Genomic DNA, 21,717 nt, shown 5'->3' on the forward strand with positions numbered 1-21,717 from the left:
AGCCCACACATAGGCAGGCAATGGCAAACCACCTCCAAATGGCTCTTGCTTTGAAAACCCTATGGGGTCGCCATGAGTCAGCTGTGGCACTTTTCACCACCACGTTCACAGCCAAGCATGTTAAATTAAATTGCACACAAAACCACCAAGTTTTGCATACAAAACCAATACAGAAACAACTCAGACAAGTTATGTCGCATACCACCTCAAACACACACACACACATACACACACACACACACACACACACACATATGCTTCATGCAGGATTTTGCCATAACCTGTGGCAAAATTCTGAAGACCTCTCATCACTAGAAATATTTCCAGCAGAGCAACCAGAAAAGTTAGAGAGATCAGAAACAAGAGAAAATGACAGGATTTAAATACTTACTTACTGAAGGAATGAATGAATGAAAACTAAGGTTACATGGCATTAATTTGCAGGACAACCGATTTTTAAAAACCTAACCTTAGAATCTTCTTGCTGATGTCCCTATCCTGAGAATTTCATTCTCAAGTGTTCCAAAAATCTATAATTTAGCTAAAGATTCATAATCTCTCTTGTTTTTCACCCCTTGCCCCCCCCTTTGCCTCCATCTTCACAAATCTGATCTACACTGTCACTCCATTGCATTTTCGGAGAATAGCAATGGAGAGCCAGCGTGGTGCAGTGGCTAAGAGCTATGGTTGGAGCGGCGGAGGCTAATCTGGTGAACGGGATTTATTTCCCCACTCCTACATATGAAGCCAGCTGGGTGACCTTGGGCTAGTCACACTCTTTCAGCCTCACCTACCTCACAGGGTGTCTGTGGTGGGGAGGGGAAGGGAAGGTGATTGTAAGCCGGTTTGATTCTCCCTTAAGTGGTAGAGAAAGTGAGAATATAAAAACCAACTCCTCCTCCTCCCCCTTCTTCTTCTTCTAGCTGTGCTAGTTGTTTTTGTTCATTTCTGTATTCCCACATTCATCCTTGATTCCGGTCATGGTAAACGCAGCAGTCTTTGTACTTTTCTGTAGTGTGAGGTGTGCTGATTGCTAGGCATGCAAACAGATGTGAGATGACGCTGGGGACTGGTCTAATAATTGCTGAAGTCACAAACGCACTGAGGTCTCCTTAGAGAAGGGGTGCCCAGAGATTTTCTTCTAAGCAGTCCTTGTACTGCAATCCTACACAGAGTTATACCCTTATAAGCCCACTGACTTTAACAGCCTTAGAAGAACTAAGTCTGCTTAGATTTGCGTTGTAAAGAAGGGATATCTGGGAGGCTCCTTCTCTGATGAAAAGTCCATCAAATACTTTCCCCCCCTCTCTCTCATCCTTCTTTCTTCTGCCTACAGTCAAGGAGGACCAGGGTGGCAGGAAGCCATTCTTGCAGAGTTGGGCATTAATACAGAAGGCTTTAACACACCTTGATCCCCTGTGCTGAATTAGGATGTTAAAATCTCCTTTTCCGCTCTGATCTAGTCTCCAGAGACAGCTGAAGTGTCACATTCACACTCCTCCCAAGGAAGCTCTGTTCCATTTCAAAAGCCGTTTGTTTCACATGCATTGTTAACAGAGGTCCCTCTTTGATCTAGCAGTTGCCTGTTACCCCAGGTGCAAAAACCTCACAGCTGATAACAGCTGGATTTACAAAAGCCAGATTCCTTCTGAATACCTGGGAGAACCTTGCCTTGCAATGTCTTTTCACTTTCCTTCAACTTCTAGTAATTAAGAACAACAAAAACAAAAAAGGAAGGGAAGTCCAGCTTCAAAGTCAAGAATGTTGATTGAGGAACCAAGGTTTGACCAGTGAAAGCCATCTTCAGGGCACATACATTGGCCACCATCCCACAGGTTAAAATTCCTCCTCCAACAGGCACAATGAAGAGTTTTGGCAATTATTATTGGGAAGAGGGGGCCTGGTTCAATATTCATCTCCAATATGAGACTTCAAATGAGGTCTGAAGTTCAATGAACAGGAAGCTGCTGAACCTCATGAATCTACAAGAGTAAAAGGTAAAGGTAGTCCAGCGTGGTGCAGTGGTTAAGAGCGGTGGTTTGGAGCAGTGGAGTCTGATCTGGAGAACCGGGTTTGATTCCCCATTCCTCCAAGTGAGCGGAGGAGGTTAATCTGGTGAACTGGATTTGTTTCCTCACTCCTACACACGAAGCCAGCTGGGTGACCTTGGGCAAGTCACATTCTCTCAGCCTCACCTACCTCACAGGGTGTCTGTTGTCGGGAGGGGAAGGGAAGGTGATTGTAAGCCGGTTTGAGTCTCCCTTAAGTGGTAGAGAAAGTCGGCATATATAAACCAACTCTTCTTCTTCCCCTGTGCAAGCACCAGGCTATATTACTGACCCATGGGGTGGCGCATCACATCACAATGTTTACTAGGCAGACCATGGTAACAGGGTGGTTTGCCATTGCCTTCCCCAGTTGTCTACACTTTACCCCCAGCAAGCTGGGTACTCATTTTACCCTCCTCGGAAGGATGGATGGCTGAGTCAACCATGAGTTCGATCCGACAGAAGTTGGTTTCAGGTAGCTGGCTCAAGGTTGACTCAGCCTTCCATCCTTCCGAGGTTGGAAAAATGAGAGAAGGGGGGGGAATGACTCTTGCTCCAACCAATGAATAAAGAGTTATGAAAATGTGATAAAAATCAATGTACTTTGCTAAAAACCTGAAACTGAGAATTAGGCATGGTACATTTAGAATTGAACTGTAGTGTAAGAAAAGGCAAGATAGCAATTATTTTCTGATCTATCGATGTTTCCTAATTAATGGGGTGGATCCTATCCCTTCCTCCTAAGTCCCAACTGAGAGGAAGACAGTTACACGATCCAGCCCAAAGCTTTCATCTTGCTTTGATCCAACTATGACTATGAGAGTTACTTAACAGAACTTGGAGCTTCTCACAGGGAGTACTCTCATCTTACTAATGGTCCCAGAGGTTTCCTCGGCAGTTTTAGATGGCTGTTTCAGGGAGGGACCACTTAATCTAAGACTGTATTATTTGGGGCAGAAGCAGGGAAGGATTTACTCATTACTTGTTCCACCGTCCTATTTACAAAGAGACATAGCTTCTTATATGTTTTTTCTGCTCAAAGCAACAGAAAATAGAATTTTTGCTCATTACTAATGATGCATTTATGACCGAAAAGGTGACTTGCAGCAGAGAGGGCATTTGGGGGGGCGGGGCGGGGAGTTCATTTCTGCACCTGTGCTACACTGTTCTTATGACCCTTGACCTTACATATTTTGAAATTCTGCTTTGTACTATTTTTCTTTGATACTCCTTGTCTATAACTATTCCATCTTTTGTAATGACCCATGTTTGGAACCAATAAATAAAATTATAATTGTATTTTGAACTTGAACTTTCTATAGCCCCTCCTCTCTGTAGTCCCTATAAGAAATTAGCTTGTGGACTTTTAAATTTATTGCGTTTGTCTTTATTTACAGAATTTACACTCCACCTTTCTCCCGAATCAGGGCCATCAAGGCAGCTTAAGCTCTCCGCTGCCCAATCCTATGCATGTCTACTCGGAGGTGAGTTCCACCGCGTCAAAGGGGGCTTTCTCCTTATGCCGAGGATGAGACTGCATAATGTATTATGGGTCTGAAATCTGGTTCTTTCTCTTGAGTGTTTTCCCCTTTGGGGCTTGCTTGACTGCGAAAACTGTCTTTTCCTTGATCAATGGAGCAGACAAACAGAGGTGGACTTTCTCCCTTGCTGCACTTCGATCTGTCCAGCTTCCAGCTGGGCCAGCTGTCAGACTTCAAAAGTGAGGACTTGAAAACAACATTGCTACAGCTAGCTGTCAGGGGAAAAAATTAAGTGGCCCACATGAGATGGTTAAGTACGGTTTTGGGCTTGGCACATTTCCCTGGCACAGGGAGTCTGTGGGTGAAAAATCTCCTTCCCCACACCCACCCTTGACCAACACAAAAGGAACTATTAGAGAAGCAGATTTTAAGCATTTCCTTTTAAATCAGGGGTGTCAAACATAAGGCCCGAGGCAGCCACGCACACCCCACTCCCAATCAGGGCTGGCAACCCAGCTGCAGGCTCGCCAGCTGGGGCAGCCCCCCTCCCGCTCTCGAGGTGTCAATTATCAAAACTGTTAAATAAAAGAAAATACTGTAATCGTTGCTCTTAGATGAAAATCCAAGGGTTTCTGTTGCACAACTAAAGTTTGTGCCGCCGCGTCCAAAATTAGGTACAAATTGTTGGGATGACCTGCCTTATTATCTATGTATATAGTAGTGTTCTTTTAGGATTTTATGTAGTCTCCAGTGTATTTTATACTTGGAATTCCTGGTTTTAATGTTTAATGTTTTAACTTTTTTTGTTTAAGTCTGGCTGTGTGCCGTATCAATAAATGACTGACTGTCTGTAATAGTGTTATTGTTTTAAGCATGTTTTGCTATTTTAAAATAAAAAATTAAGTAAAAATAATATCATTAATTGGCTTTGCCTGTGTCTTCTATAAAGTTTGTATCTCTGGTACCTGGCGTTAAATGTTATGGTACACATGGCTCGGCCCGACCAAGTGACATTTAGGTCATATCCGGCCCTCGTAGCAAATGAGTTTGACACCCCTGTTTTAAATTCTATTTTTTAAATAATAAAATTTATCAAACAAAAAAAAGGTATTCAGATGGTTAACCAGGAAATTGTTTGGAGCAGTTAAATGCCTAATCTTTATAAAAAGGGACTATATGCTAATAAATACAGCAATGTGATTACACACAACTATCTAAAAAATCGAATGGCAATATCTAACTACAGATATTGCCATTCGATTTTTAGATAGTCGCGTGTAATCAGATTGCTGAATTTATTACAGAGCAAAGCAGAAACTAATACAACAACAAGCAACAAAAATCTAATCACAGTACTGAATTATAGTACTCAAATTAAAACAATGAGTACAAAATGCAAAAATCGGCAGCTAGAATAACAAGGGGGATCTAATGATTTCAACATATAAACCAGGTGTGGAAGGTAAGAGAATCTCTTGAGCAGAACAATTGGTTCTGTAATCATCTTCCACGAGTCCACGAGAGCCAGATGGATAAATGCCTCCCTCCTAGTATACAAGAGGTCAGTCCTTAGGAGAAACGGTGGTCCATCCCCCCTCCCGTTTTAAATTCTAGTGTGCAGACAGAGGTATACTGTGACACCTGTCCGGTGGCTATAAGCAAGCACTAGATGGCAGTCTAAGGTCTGCTTTGACTGCCAGAGACCCGTTTCCAAATCCTTCTAATCCTTCGTCCGTGCAAGGAAGAAACCCAGAAACAAAACAAAAAAATCCAGGAGGCCCCTTGAACATCCTGTGTTCATGCAGATGTCCGCATGATACAAAATGGTTTTAGACCAGCAGTAAACACTGTCACCCACGGCACACGTACAGCAAAATCTCTCTTGCTTCGCCGCAAGAGCCAGTTTTGGCAAGGCAATCGGAAAGGGTAGATTAAACACACTGATCCACCACAAGGCCCTCAAGGACATCAGGACCGCAGGACATCAAGCTTGGCACGAGGAAGCCTCACTGTTTGTTGTCCTGATTACGCAGTATCCGAGTGCCCTTTGGTGCACTTATCTTCAACGCGCGCACACGCAGGCAAAGAGCTCATCCTCGTTGGGCGCAGTTCAAAGGCTGGTAGCTCAAGCTGAAAGGCAGTATTTGAAAGTAATCCACACGGGGGGGGGGGGGAATCAATGCGACTTAACTTCTGCGTCAGAGAGTTTTTGAATCAAGTGGGAAATGACTTTGCTAAGCTCCCATAAAGGTACTGATGGCTCGACAACATATTACACAGAAAAATATGGGTAAGAAAATCCTAAACGCGCTCCCTGTCTTTGCTGCAAAGTGATGTTGGCTGATTAGGAGCTGAGAAGTACAGGGAGGGGCTGGTCAAAACATCTCCTACCTACTGCTTTCTCACTGAAATCCTGCCTCCGCATGCCACCACTGCCCCTCTGGTAGTGGGAAGTGGAGGGGCTGTGGCTAAGTGGTAGAGCATCCGCTTGGCACACAGAAGGTCCCAGGTTCAATACCCGGCATCTCCAGGTAAAGGGAGTAGGCAAGTAGGTGATGGGAAAGACCTCCGCCTGAGACCCTGGAGAGCCTTGGAGAGGGGCTGTGACTCAATGGTAGAGCATCTGCTTGGCACGCAGAAGGTCCCAGGTTCAATCCCCAGCACCTCCAGTTAAAGGGACTAGGCAAGTAGGTGATGTGAAAGACCTCTGCCTGAGACCCTGGAGAGCTGATGCCGGTCTGAGTAGACAATACTGACTTTGATGGACCAAGGGTCTGATTCAGTATAAGGCAGCTTCATGTATTCAGATTACAGCCAATTTATGGTAATCCCGTAGAGTTTTCAAGGCAAGAGACGAACAGAGATGGTTTGCCATTGCCTGCCTCTGCTGAGCAAACCTGGACTTCCTCAGTGGTCTCCCAAACAACCATGGCCAACACTACTTAGCTTCCAAGAGCTGATGAGATCAGGGTAGCCCGGGGCCACCCAGGTCAGCGTCTGCCCCTCTAGTATCCCAGATATGCATTTCTAAGGTAGAACATTCATCTGGAACTTGCAGGTGGGAAAGCAACTGGGAGAGCAGAGAGTAAGAAGAAAAGCGGCAGGCGGGGGATGAGATAAGCACGGACTCCCTCCCCTCTCCTGCTTCTCCAGTCCAAATTTCCCCAGCACAATTTAGAAGGCAGCAGCTGCCAAAGGTTTTCGTATAGACTTTCATATGTAACGGGTAACTGAACCCTGATCGGATTTGAAACCAGGCCCATTCTCTCCACCTAGGTATTTTGCATTCCATCGGCACAGTTGCTATGACTATGACTGCTAGTATTTAACATGTACTTAGTGTCTGCATCGTGTACATGCAGTGCAGGACATAGGATCTTACAACAACCTTGCCTAGGAGAAGCAAGAAGGCCAGGTATTGTCTACCAACCACTGAGTAGTGAAGATGGGGTAGGAGAGGATGAAATGCTGGTATGGTGAAGACAGTCTGAAAAGTGGGCCTTGAAGAAGGACTTGGAGGGGGAGTGCGAGGTGTGTTGAAAAACAAAGAGCGGGAGAGACTGGTCCAAACCCAGGGAGCAATTTAATAGAAAGCACAAAGACAGCAATGAGAGAAGCAGACAAAGGGTGTGAACGGAAAGTTTTTTCTTGGGTATACACGATCAAGATTTAGCTGAAACAGAGCACTATGCGCTTCTGCTTGGAGAAGATGTTCCTCTGGACCGGCAGAAGACCAGTCCTAATGATACTTGTATTATGAAAGCACAATCCTGAACTGGCCAAAGCCAGCATGGTGTAGTGGTTAAGAGCGGTGGTTTGGAATGGTGGACTTTGATCTGGAGAACCGGGTTTGATTCCCCACTCCTCCACATGAGCGGTGGAGGCTAATCTGGGGAACTGGATTTGTTTCCCCACTCCTACACATGAAGCCATCTGCGTGACCTTGGGCTCTCTCAGCCCCCCCCCCCACCTCACTGGGTGTCTGTTGTGGGGAAGGAAAGGTGATTGTAAGCTGGTTTGAGTCTCCCTTAAGTGGTAGCGGAAGTCAGCATATAAAAACCAACTCTCCTTCTTTAGTAAGGATTGCAGCAATTGACCAACGTTTCCTGGGAAGGATGACTTCCTCCTTTCTTAAAAATACGCCTTTTCATCAGATGCTCGCAGATTCATCCCTTTATTCCTTTCCTTAGATTTTACAGCCGCTGGCTATCCATCAACCACTTCACACTTTAAAAAGGGGGAAATGAAATTTAATTTTTCCTTGACACTATAAAGAGGAAAGTTGCCACATCTCTCATGCAATTGACCAATCTATTTGACAGCAGATAACGTTGTCCCTTTAAAATCTGCTGCAAATATCTTCCCTGGGACAGAGGTCAGACTGACTGGCCTGTAGTTTCCTGGGTTATCCGTTCTCCCTTTTTTTCGAAGACTGGGATAACATTCGCCCTCTTCCAGTATTGTGGAACATCTCCCGTCCTCCAAGAGGTCCTAAAGGTGTTGGCGCTTCGTCCTGAGGAACTCCACATCCCGGTTTTGTTTTGCTTTGGAATCAGAATGCAGCAGAAAGTTTCCTAGTACACCACCAATTTAAGCAGTCTCCTGGTGCCCATGGCAAGGCTCCCTCTCTCAACTGAGTAGCTTGTATCACTATGCACTCAAATGTTTTGGAGGATGGTTCATCTTCACACAACTCATAGTTAAATTGTGGAAATCCCTGCCCCAGGATGTGGTGATGGCTCCCAACTTGGAAGGCTTTAAGAGGGGAGTGGACATGGAAGGCTTTAAGAGGGGAGAGGGCTGTCCATAGCTACTAGTCAAAATGGATACTAGTCATGATGCATACCTATTCTCTACAGTACCTGAGGAGCATGCCCATTATATTAGGTGCTGTGGAACACAGGCAGGACAATGCTGCTGCAGTTGTCTTGTTTGTGGGCTTCCTAGAGGCACCTGGTTGGCCACTGTGTGAACAGATTGCTAGACTTGATGGGCCTTGGTCTGATCCAGCATGGCTTTTCTCATGTTCTTTTGATTGCTCTGACATAGCCATGCCAGCATCTCACAGAGCCCAAAATCAGTCTAAACCCTGGTTCTCCCCAGCCCACGCTTTGCCAGAAAAATTGTCACAGCTCTCAGAATACAAAATTGCCATTCATTCACAAACAAATGCTGCTATGTTAATTAATTACTTCATCTACTCTTCCTAATTGGGTGATAATTCAAATGGGGCATAAATAAAGAGAGAGACAGACATTTCATTCCTCGTTGTCTTCCTATCAGCGGTAGCTCAGCTGGGTTAAATTTCACATTGAATAGTCACTTTAGCAGGTTTCTCAGAGGGGACACTGGTAATTTAGGAGAGATGGTCAAGCATGAAAAGTGCATTATGCATAGCTCAGGACTCCAGGATTCTGCCTGGACACGATCATGTCTCGAAAACACAAGAAGAAATTCCTATTTGCATCTATTAGGATTTTAAATCACGTTCTGCCTTATGTGGCTCCGCTGGTTGAAATCTGTAATTCATGCCCTTGTGGCCACGACTTTAATAAACTTAAGTAATGTGCAAAGTAGCAGCCTAGCCAAAAACCTTTACATCTGATAGTTTGACAACTCAGAGTTTGACAGTCCCAAATCCAGTAAGAATACAAACTCCATTTCTCCTTTCTGACAGTTAACCTTTACTCCCTGATCATTCATTTCCATTTCTGTTTTGTCAACTTACAATCAAGCACGTTTCCATGGGTGTCAGAGGAAGGGTCAACTATTTCATGGACTAAATAGCTACAAAAGATTTGCCAACCACTTTCCCCAAATCAAGGAAAGATAAAATTGCATTAGTGAGTAAACCGTTATGTAGATTAGCATCTACGGGCCAATGGTCACAGAAGTGTGTTATGGTTTCATGAACACAACGCCAGATTAACTTGGGGTCAATACCCGATCAGAATCATCCTGAAGGTCACTCTTGTTAAGGGAACCTTGTTTTTAGCGTCTCTTGCTTAAATGCTGTCGTGCGGCACCCATGCCAGTGCCGTTACAGTCACTTAAAATAGCCACATACATCTCCTCCAAGGACAGGAGGGTCACATTAACACAGCATTCAAATCTGTCGTTTCGCTCAAAGGGCTTCACAATTAACTTAGCAGCACTTAAGAGCACTGAAGCCCGCCATGTGGCTACTTACTTATTGTCAGGGAAAGCTATTGCCAGTTTAAGCTCTGCTTTAAGAAACTTTGGCCTTTTACGCATGGCTGTTTCCCTCGCAGTCACCCCTCCGACGGCTTCAGGCCTTTGTTTCGACTATGCATGCCATTTCCAACTGTCAGAGGTCGCCTCGCTCTCCCCCTGCAATTCCCCGCATATTGCCCAGGTTTTCAGGGACCTGTTTTATCTCAAATTTGAAAACGTGGGCAAAACGCGAGAAAACACAGGGGGAGGGGGAGGCGCCAGTCGGAAATGGCATGCATAATCAAAACAAAGATCCGAAGTCGCTGGAGGGGTGACGGCGAGGGAAACAGCCATGCATAAAAGGCCTTTCTGAGCAAATCAACCCAACAGCTGGGCAGGGTGGGTGGGAGAGACATTAGCTGGCCAGATGTGCTTTCTGTGCCCTTAGAATTGCCCCTCCCCACAGTTCCAGACTGTGCATGGCTTTATTGTCAGAGTCTACCACACGGAGTTCAGATGACATGGACTGGCCCACTTTCCTTGTCCTTCTCAAAGCAAGTAGTTTTTTTTTAATGCATGCGGCACTCTTATGGATTCTCACCCCATGGTTGGGTCCAACGCAATGCCTTTGGGGTTGTAGAGCTCCAGGTCAAGCAGCGTGACACAGGTGTCCCCGTTCTTGTTGCAGACAAATATCCGGTCATCGATGTCATCCACAAAGTAGAAGTTGCCCGTGAGCCAATCGATGGCCATCTGCTCCACATCTAATGAAAAGAAGCATACAAGGATGAAATAAGGAAGGGCTCGGCTTCGAATCCTCTCAGAGAAGCTAGCAATTTTGAGCTGTACAACATGAATTTAATCTATCAGCACGAGAAGTCCTAGGCATCACCATAAAAGATTGATTGATTCTGATAAGCAAGGTGCTCCAGAATCTTTCCATGGCTGAGGGAGAAAATAAATCAGTCAACATATATAAATAGCCAATGGCAGGCTTTTTGCCAGGAGTGGTCTCTTTTGTACCTCTGGAACTATAATCTGGGATAACTCGGTTTTTCATTTGGGTTCCCGGGAAAAGTGTGGTGCAGAGCATACCAACTATAAAGAAAACCCCCCAAATGCCCCCCAACAGATCACTTCTTGGAAAAAGAAGAGGCAGAACCACACAACTGTTTCTGGGGATCAAGTGGATCTCTGAAGAGTTGTACACGTGGATCCGCTCAAACCTCCCAACATACCAGAGCTAAAACAGGCGAACAAAGGCCCAACTGATGAATGTGTGAATGGGCTGTACCGTTTTAGGTTACCGGCGGGTAATTTATTCAAAATTAGAATGCTAGGAAATGGTTAGCTTAAATTCTTCTCCCTCACACATTAGTTTTGTATGTGTAGGGAGTATTTCATCCACCACATGAAATACTACACCACATGAAATCATATTAGAGTGTTCCACCACAATATGATACTCCGCCTGCAATCTGAAATATTACAGTTCAGAAACAGATCTTCTTCCTGATCTGTTTCAGCTCTAACTCTGTTCTCTTGAGGAGAAATACCAACCTCAGGCCACAGTAAACCTCCATTAAAAAAAAAAAATTCTCCTAGGGAATTACTGGTAAGTACTCTGTTAAAGTACCCTACAAAAATCATTCATCTATTTAATTAAATGCAGTGGTCGCCACTCCAACAGACCAGTGGTTCAAAGTGATGTGCAGCACTTCTTGAAAATATCACACAAAACAACAACAACCAACAGCAACAACATAGGAAAGCTTTTAGAATCCCTTGCTGGGGGAACTGATTTCAATACTGCTATTGGCAGCAAAAATTTCTGATTGCCTCGTACTGGAAAAAAGCAGAGATGCCTTCTACTGGACAGTGGTATGAGAAGGTGTGGAACCTTTTAATTTTAGATAAGGTATCTTCACAACTTAAAGTCATAAACAACTTATCTTACTCTACAAACTTTTAAAATAGATGGCTGCCTTTTCTAGAATATGTGGAGAAAGGGGCATCACAAAGTAAACGATGCCCGCGAAACCATCGTATGATTTGCATTTATTAAGTTCTGCTAACTGAATACGACAAACGGTACGATTTCTGTAAAAAGTACTGATGTGTAATATTGGAACATATATTGGAACATATCTCGACTGTACGATGTTGAAACATACTGTTGTATTTTCATTTTGTTGTTGTTGCTGTTGTTAATATAAAATAAACTTAAAATAAAGATATGGTTCCATATTAACATACCACACCCTCATTAGCACATTATCTTGATACTTACAGGACAATGATTAGCACATTACCTTTGATACTTTTTGCACGACAATGATTCAGCTCAAACCCAACCCCTTTCTGACTATGTATTACTCTTCCTACACCCTTGACACTGAGAGACACTGTCCTTCGGTGTTACTCCTCTGAAGATGCCTGCCACAGCTGCTGGCGAAATGTCAGGAAAGAAAATACCAAGACCACGGTCACACAGCCCGGATTACCTACAAGAACCAATGAACTCTGACCATGAAAGCCTTCGACAATATTTTAAAATAAAGATAATTCACAGTGGGTAGCCGTGTTAGTCTGTCTGCAGTAGTAGAAAAGGGCAAGAGTCCAGTAGCACCTTAAAGACTAACAAAAATATTTTCTGGTAGGATATGAGCTTTCGTGAGCTTGTGCCACTTGTGAGCTGTGGCTCACGAAAGCTCATATCCTACCAGAAAATATTTTTGTTAGTCTTTAAGATGCTATTGGACTCTTGCCCTTTTTTATTAAAATAAAGAGTTAAAAAAAAAGAATCCCTTGTTGGAAGGGAACTATTGAATGTAACGGTTAATGAAATGGTTTGAAAGTAAGATGTGCCAGATTGCACATTGGTCTTCGTTGTTTTGCACTATCACCAAATTTCTACCCAAGGCTTGAAAACAGCCTAATTCCATGAGACGTATGCTAAGTGAACGCCTGCAGACTCGCGCTCTGTTGTGACCGAGAAGAGTGTCCTGCCTTTGACTACCTCTACCCTTCTCTCCCCTCCCGACTCATCTATGGCCCTCCCAGCTCTCTCCCTAGGTTTCTCGTGGCTGAAAGAATGAGCCCTTACAACCCCTTCTCCTTCCCAAGGCCCTGTTTTGTGTTGCTGAGAATAGCACCGGCCAGAAGATTGCTCTCCCACTGAGATGTTTAGAGGCCTGTTTTCCTCTCGTCCTTCTGTGCGGCTCTGTTCTCCTGGAACTGATTGTTGCCCTCAATTAGGCTCCTTCGCTGGCCCTGTGCCTCCCTTGCAAACCAATTTCAAACTCTCTCTTTTCACTGGGGTTTCCTTTCCAATGCATTCCTGGCAGCCGCTGGCTCCGGAGAGTACTGGGCCTCCACCGTCTATTGCCGCAGTCAAGAGTACTTCGTTGGCCAGATGGTGTCTGTAAAATGGGGGTGAGGGAAGCAATCGGAGAGTGAAACCAACCAGCCAAGATTGGGCCTGGCCTCTATATCTGAGATCCGATCCACTGTTAACTCTACAACAAAAATAATAAATTGCATGTTGGTTAGTTGCCATGGATGGCCCAGAGAAGCCTGAGCAGATTCATGAGAGGGAGGGCATCTTAGCCATCTTCTGGGCATGGAGTGGGGGTCGCTGGGGGTGAGTGGGGGAGGTAGTTGTGAAATTCCTGCATTGTGCAGGGGGTTGGACTAGATGACCCTGGTGGTCCCTTCCAACTCTATGATTCTATGATCTCAAAAGCTTAGCATGGTCAGCCCTGGTTAGTACTTGGATGGGAGACCGCCATGAAATACCAGGGTTGCTATGCAGAAGAAGGCAATCCTTTCCTTTATCCCTTAGAAACTCCTTGATCCATTGATCTTGAGCAGTGTAAATCTAATGTTTGAGGGATATAAGGACTGAAATAAATCTTGCCCCTGACAATGTAGCCTTGGAATCCCTGTCACTTAATAAAAAAGGCATTATGACAGATACAGAGGCATTAGATTTATACGTTAAAAGGGGAGAGATATAACGTGATCGAAGTTCCTCATAAAAGCGGCATTCCAAAAGGGCATGAGCTAATGAATCAATAGAGCCAGAAGAGCAAGGACAGGTCCTGTCTGGGTATGGTATATTCAAAATTCACCCTGTATAACCATAGAGGGGTTAGCATTCAGTCTAGCTAAACAGAAGGCTCTAGAACGACGAGTTGTTAAATAATAAGTATAAGCGGGCAAACCACATGGTGGTGGTATTCCGAAAAACTGAGATGAACAAACGCGGAGAGCACGAAAAGTAGTGCTGTTATAATCAAGCTCTTTAATGCACTTTTTAATTTTGGTGAAAGCTTCAGTTTTCCCAAGATCTGATAACATATCCTGCAAGAAGCCCAACAATGTCAATTTCTCATCTAAGATTTTTTGCCATGAGGACTGAAGAAGGTAATGGCAAATCACCTCTGTTAGTCTCTTTTCTTGAAAACCATACTGGGCTGCCGTAAGTCAGCTGCGTCTTGACGGCACTTTACATACGCGCGTGTTGGTTAGTTCTGGCTGCGTATTGTCATTTATGCATGGGAGGTTTCGTCTTGGATTTGCCGCTCTCTAGATGCACATTTCCCCCATCCACATTCTCAAAACTCTGCATGGGGGCTTATTTTGTAGTTTTGGGAATTCGGATGGGGAAAATGTGCATCTAGAGAGCGGCAAATCCAAGGCAAGGCCTCCCATGCATAAATGGCCTATGACTGACCAGCTGAGAATACGCTTCCGTAACTGTGACTGAGAAGTGTCGTTGTCTTTTGCCAACCAGTACTGGAGAACACCGTGAACAAAAATTAAAATGAAGGGAAAAAAGCATCGGGCCCATCAGCTATGAAATATCATCTGCAGGGTGGTGGCAGCAAACAGCTATCAGGAGCATCAAACAGAAGAGAGGGATGCAGGCTGTGTGGAACATCCTCAGACATCGGCCTTAGGAGACACCAGATGGCTATTAAGGCAAGATCAATACAAAGAACAAGAGGCCGACATCGAGCGTCTGACTCAGAGGAAGTGCAATCAAGCCAGAACTACAGCGTAGCGCCATAGCTATTATCTCCTGGGGCCTGGCCTTGGAACAGCTCTGGAGTCCCAGTGGCCAGGGACTCACGTATCAGAGCCGGCTGCATCCGTCTTGGAAGAGAAGATGCTCCCCTCTAAGCCACACAGCTGATCGGGGACTGCCTTTGGGGATACAGTCCGCCCAACCCTGCATTTGGTGTAATGTCGACCTCAAACGACAATCGAGTCTGCAGCGTTTTCAATGGCTGCATTCCCCCCCCCTTTTGTTCCCTACTCTAAGATCCCTTTAGAATAGATGCTCAGATGCTAAAGACTAAGGAAGGAAGTTTAATGAATTACCACAGCAGAGTGTTTCAGTTCTTATAATCTTTTCACATATAAAACAGTCTTACGGTTACCAAGTTTTAATCAATAACTTCCTATTATCTAAAGACCCTGAGAAATACTGTGGTCTCCCAGATAGGGTTGCCAACCTCCAGGTACTAGCTGGAGATCTCCTATTACAACTGATCTCCAGCCGATAGAGATCAGCTCACCTGGAGAAAACGGCCGCTTCGGCGATTGGACTCTACGGCATTGAAGTCCCTCTCCGTCCCAAACCTCGCCCTCCTCAGGCTCCGCCCCACCCCAAACCTCCCGCTGGTTGCAAAGAGGGACCTGGCAACCCTACCAATAACAGTATAACTGAAGATTGATAAATATATTCTTAGATGCAGGGAACAGGTTTACCTCTGACATCTAGCTGTGCAAGAACTGGAATTACACAACATATATACATTTCATATATATAAATAAGAAAACTAGACTTTATTTTCTTTGCGTGTTCTACTAGCAGGAGATCACTGTACTGTTCGTTAGTTATTTACTGTGTTTGCTTGTTTAAAGCCCGGTTTTCTAAAATAAATAGGTTAGAAATAGCCGCTTTACCGCAACTTGCCACGGAGAGAGTAGTAATTTGCCGCAAACAATGTCACTCAACAAAACCTCCTGCTATGCAGCACAAAAACCAACTGGACCATAGCAAACATTCTGCGTTGGCAGGTCGGACCACAGTTCCCACACTGAGCGTGTCTCATGGCGCCGGAGGGGAAAGAATGTGGGGTTGTTGGTTTTTTGCGCTCTGCACTGTGTAGTGAAACAATGAAATTGCGAGCACTTCCCCAGGCCACACAGCTGAAGTCCCAGGGGACAGAGGGACACTGGATAAGTAAAGCTACTCGCTTCCCTCCAAGGATGCCTAGCAAGCAATTGCCAGCTTTACTCACAGTTAAGGACTGACTGACTCATTGCATAAATTTGCCGTTCATTAATGCGCAAGAGGAGAACAGATTTCTCCACTCAACTGGAAAAACAATTTAATGCGTGTGTATGCGCATGCTTTTAAAAACAAACAAACTGGAGAGCCCAAGTTTTTAAATTACGACATCCAAGCTGCAAAGAGGAGAGGAGCCTCAACTTTATTTATTGGCTTACATATTTGGAACATTTATATGCTGCCTCACCCAAAAGAATACAAGGAAGTTACTCAAACAACAGCAAAAAAAAATCAATAAGCCATAAAAACAAGGAAGAGACTTAAAACCAGCATAAAACAACATCCAAGTCTAAAATTATATCCATAAAACGACTAGAAGCAGGCCGTAAAAGCAGCTTTAAGAAGATGGAAGCCTTAAATTAAAAGCCTGGATTAAAAAAAAATGCTTTGGCTCTAAGAGACAGCCCAAAAATTTAGGAGCCACATTCGTGTATCAATCTTCAGAATTTCATACATTAACTACCATAGTTTTGTAATCCTAGCCTATACAAGTTGTTTTGTAACTTTATTAAACCGATGACAAAAAAGTTATGCATAAATAAATATAGGGATAGCCCTGGTTGTCACTGCTACAACAAAAAGCTAATGCCTAACCCTTGCCTAACTTCTCCCTTATTTTTGATAATTCCACTAATGCCTTATTCGTTTAATTAAATATCGGAGCCACTATAGAAAGCAACTGGTTAAGAAATGAATTAAGCCACCGCCACGGAATGGGGAAAAGTTTACATACAGACAAGCAATGACAAGAACTTCATATATAAGTGTTTTATGAGGAGGAGGAGGAGGAGGAGGAGAAGAAGAAGGAGGAGGAGGAGGAGAAGAAGGAGAAGGAGAAGGAGAAGGAGAAGAAGAGGAGGAGGAGTTGGTTTTTATATGCCGACTTCCTCTACCACTTAAGGCAGAATCAAACTGGCTTACAATCACCTTCCCCTCCCCACAACAGACACCCTGTGAGGGACATGGGGCTGAGAGAGCTCTAAGAGAACTGTGACTAGCTGGCTTCGTGTGTAGCAGTGGGGAAACCAACCCAGTTCACCAGATTAGCCTCCGCCGCTCATGTGGAGGAGTGGGGAATCAAACCCGCTCCAAACCACCATTCTTAACCACTACACCTCTTAATCTGACGTGAAACAATAAATAAGATTAGTAATTCTCATTGAGAGACACTACAATAAAATAATTGCAACAATAGTTAAATAAATAAGCATTGCTTAACAGGGGAGGTTTTTTGGGGAGCAGCCTGAAAAGGGCGGGGTTTGGGGAGTGACTTCAATGCCATAGAGTCCAATTGCCAAAGCAGCCATTTCCTCCAGGGGAACTGATCTCTATTGGCTGGAGACCCACTGTAATTAGGGCTGCCAGGTCCCTTTTCACAACTGGCGGGAGATTTTTGGGGTGGAGCGGAAGGACTTCAATGCCATAAAGTCCAACTGCTAAAGCGGCTATTTTCTCCAGGTGAACTGATCTCTATCAGGTGGAGATCAGTTGTAATAGCAGGAGATAGTACCTGGAGGGTGGCAACCCTAGTGTACGTCCCCACGCTGGTGTGTTTGCCACTTTAGCCAGGGAATAAAGTGGCACCTACACCGGCGCGGGGTCACGCCAGCTCCTATGGAGATTCTCACACACACACACCAGGATTGCACACGGATGAAGAGAGGTTTACCTCTGTAAATTACAGCCCGTCAGGTCAACAAAGAAATGGCATCAAGTAAGGCACAGGGGGCTTGCCGTGCTCAGCCAACCTATTCCCTGTCCTTTGCCTTTTCCAAACAGAAGGGCCTGCAAACCAGGAGGCTGATCCTGGCTATCTAGCTGCGAGGAACCCAACCAAATGGCCAACCCTCACCCCAGCTGGAGCGAGTTGACCACTGCTGCACAATGCAAATGATATTCCAGCATTGCTTTGAGCTTCGGCCCCATAATAACACTGGCCTGTGCTCCAGGGCAATAAAAAAAAAAAACTGCAGCGAAAAAACAAAACAGTGAATAAATCTGCCGGTTCCAATGAAAACCGTTGCTAATCTTGCCCGGAATCGTAATTTCAAGCCACTTTTGGCTCAAGAGCCCGGCCTCTTTGATCGGAAGACCGCTTCCAGGGGCTAAGTGTTAAGACGGTTTTAAAAAGGCGCATTCGGGCTGCCCGGCGGCGATGTGCCCTCGAAGAGCTTGGATGAGCCTGTGGCCCTAGTGGAACATTAAACCCCACAAGTGAGCACATGGTCGGGAGGGATGCTCCAGAGCAAAGTTCACCATAGAGTTAAGAGACGGTCATTAGTGTCAAACATCTTGTCCCTCGGAGGGAAGAGGCCATGAAGAGAGCTACAGCTCCTTTTTCCTTTAACATCTGGTTAAATTTTCAGCTGAGTCATCCCTCCTGGTGTCAGCCTCAAACTCTCAGACCTCAGGAGCGACTGAGCTTCCAGGACTATTAAGCAACCCTAAACTGTTTAAGGAAAAAAAAAAAAAACTCTTTTCCAATTTTCCTTGTCCCTGATCCATTAATATCTTCAACAAAGACAGAGGCACTGACGCCAGGCAGGTTCTTGCACCAGTGGGGGGGAAATAGCCATTTCGAAGCAATTGAAAAATGAAACAGAACTTGGCTTAGAAAGCACTTTTGAGTCAGAGTCACAGGACTGATTCCGGGCACTCCGCGTGGGGGTATGTGGGAGAAAGAAAGAAAGAAAGAAAGAAAGAAAGAAAGAAAGAAAGAAAGAAAGAAAGAAAGAAAGAAAGAAAGAAAGAAAGAAAGAAAGAAAGAAAGAAAGAAAGAAAGAAAGAAAGAAAGAAAGAAAGAAAGGTTGGATAGCCATCTGTCAGCAATGCTGATTCTATAACCTTAGGCAGATGATGAGAGGGAGGGCATCTTGGCCATCTTCTGGGCATGGAGTAGGGGTCACTGGGGGTGTGGGGGGAGGTAGTTGTGAGTTTCGTGCATTGTGCAGGGGGTTGGACCCTGGTGGGCCTTTCCAACTCTGATTTTAGGAAGGAAGGAAGGAAGGAAGGAAGGAAGGAAGGAAGGAAGGAAGGAAGGAAGGAAGGAAGGAAGGAAGGAAGGAAGGAAGGAAGGAAGGAAGGAAGGAAGGAAGGAAGGAAGGAAGGAAGGAGGGAAGGGAAGGGAAGGGAAGGGAAGGGAAGGGAAGGGAAGGGAAGGGAAGGGAAGGGAGGAAGGGAGGAAGGGAGGAAGGGAGGAAGGGAGGAAGGGAGGAAGGAAGGAAGGAAGTAGAGTGTGGAAATTTTAAGCTCTTAAATAATTATTATATATTGCTCTTAATACTGGAAGTATTTTCATTCCTTGTTTCATTCTGCCGCACAACAATCCCAACACAGAAGGAAAAACGAGGGTGTGACTAGGCAAGATGCTGGGAGATCCAAAATCAAAATGTTCCAGAATTTCTTAAAGGCAAAAAGCAGCTACACAGGCAGGAGGAGCCCACTCTACCGTTGTCTACCCCCAGGTGCCACCATGATGCTGTGGGGGAAAAGGAGATAAAGAAAAGAAAAAAACTTCTTAAAAGCACTGAACCCGGGGCAGATAACCTGTGAGGAAACAGCCTTGGTTGCATTGCTGATTATAAAATTAAGCAGTACAATAAAATAAAGAGTTACAGATTTATTATTAAACATGCATCTGTTTTTTTTTAAATTTCATGCATGCTTCATAATATTTATTGCTGACATTTGAAGCTGTAACTAATCAGAGCTCTTAGTTAATTCTGCCCCACTTTGCAAATCAGTATCATGATAAGAATGGGGTTTCAATTTTCTCAGCTCAACCAGAACTGATTTGGTTCAGGTAGGTTAAACTATTTCCTGAACCTTTATTGGCCAGAACCAAAAACAACTTCCATTGCAGCTGAACCTGAAGCGGAACCAAACTGCATACAAAAAAAAAATAAAAATGGTTTAACTCTTTGACACAAGCACAGTTTTTCAAATGCAGTCACAATAGCTGCTTGTGGTCACAAGGGACTTCTAATCCCGCCACCAAGGGGAATGGCTTGTAACTGTGCCAACACAACAGCTGCATTCAGATGTCATTATAAAACCAAGCTTACAAACTGTAGTTTGATCCAACCCTGGCTAGTTAAGATGCCCAAATGAAGACAGTCCCAAAACACACCCCATCGTTATTTGGCACCAAACCTAGATTTCAAATTAGGGTTTGCAGCGTGGTATAGTGGTTAAGGTTAAGAGTCCCGTGGCGTAAAGTGGTAAGCTACAGTACTGCAGTCCAAGCTCTGCTCATGACTTGAGTTCGATCCCAACGGAAATCGGTTTCAGGGAGCCGGCTCAAGGTTGACTCAGCCTTCCATCCTTCAGAGGTCGGTAAAATGAGTACCCGGCTTGCTAGGGGTAAAGGGAAGATGACTGGGGAAGGCACTGGCAAACCACCCCGTAAAAACAGTCTGCCTAGTAAACTTCGGGATGTGACGTCACCCCATGGGTCAGGAATGACCCGGTGCTTGCACAGGGGACCTTTATTTTTAATAGTGGTTTAGAGCGGTAGTGGTTTGGAGCAGTGGCTCAGATCTGGAGAACCAAGTTTGATTACCCACTCCTCCACATGAGCGGCAAAGGCTAATCTGGTGAACTGAGTTTGTTTCCCCACTCTTCCACACGAAGCCAGCTGGGTGACTTTAGGCTAGTCACAGCTCTCTCAGCCCCACCTACCTCACAGGTTGTCTGTTGTGGGGAAGGGGAGGGAAGGTGATTGTGAGCCAGTTTGATTCTGCCTTAAGTGGTAGAGAAAGTCGGCATATAAAAACCAATTCTTCTTCTTCATCATCACAGTTCAGACTAACTGTGGTTTGCTGTGATTCACAAGCAACTGTTTGTTGGGCAGCACTGCCCCACGTGGGTCCCTCAACAGAGAGACAGTGGTGCAGGCAGGATGCCATCCCTGTTGGGATGGTGGGAGAGAGACAAGAAGCAGATCAAGCAGGACTGATGCGGGAATCAGGATTAGTTATTTATGTGTGACAGACTCACCCCGGTTTGCTGTCCAAGCAACAGTTTAAACCAGTGGTTCCCAAAGTGGGCAGTACCACCCCCTGGGGGGGGATTACCTAGGGGGGCACTAAGAGGCATGAAGGCAGCAGAGGGGCGCTAGAGGTGGGCCCCTTCAATTGTGTTGTTCACTAATTTATAACAGATCAAGCTATGGCACCATGCTGGCAAATTTGGTGGAAACTATCAGAATTTTTCCCCAAGTATCTGAAGAACTGGTACCACTGGATCAAGTTCATCAGTTTTGTTGAATAAATTTCAACTAAAAGGTTTTAATTTGATTTTGAATAGATGTGCAATTAATTGTTAGTGTTTTGATATGTTATCTTATTTAGTGAGTCATGCAAACCCCATATTTTGAATAATGCTTTTTATAGGGTAGGGTAGGGGGCGTGGGGTTGAGTTTGTGGAACCAAGGGGGCGGTGGCCCGAAAAGGTTGGGAACCACTGGTTTAAACTAACATGACCTTGAAGACAACTCAGAAACTTCAATGGCGAAGCAGAAGGTCGTAACATGCTTGACAACTGGGGTTAGCTGCTGGGATCATACTTCCCCTGTATTAAGATCTTTGTACTTCCGGGTTTCAATGGACATAGCTGGTTTTGATTGGGGTCTCATGTACCTGAAGGACCA

At 44.8% G+C, this 21,717-nt stretch overlaps 1 protein-coding gene across 1 annotated transcript in view; it reads right to left on the reverse strand.

Moving 5' to 3' along the window:
• LRP1 (LDL receptor related protein 1) overlaps positions 1-21,717 on the reverse strand; it is a 400,693-nt gene that overhangs the window by 169,704 nt on the left and 209,272 nt on the right. The window contains exon 8 of the mRNA XM_056867046.1: positions 10,305-10,467. Within this exon, the coding sequence (XP_056723024.1) occupies positions 10,305-10,467 (163 nt within the window). The remainder of the gene's footprint in view (positions 1-10,304; positions 10,468-21,717) is intronic.

The sequence above is a fragment of the Euleptes europaea genome, chromosome 1 (genome assembly GCF_029931775.1).
Source record: "Euleptes europaea isolate rEulEur1 chromosome 1, rEulEur1.hap1, whole genome shotgun sequence".
Lineage (NCBI taxonomy): Eukaryota > Metazoa > Chordata > Lepidosauria > Squamata > Sphaerodactylidae > Euleptes > Euleptes europaea.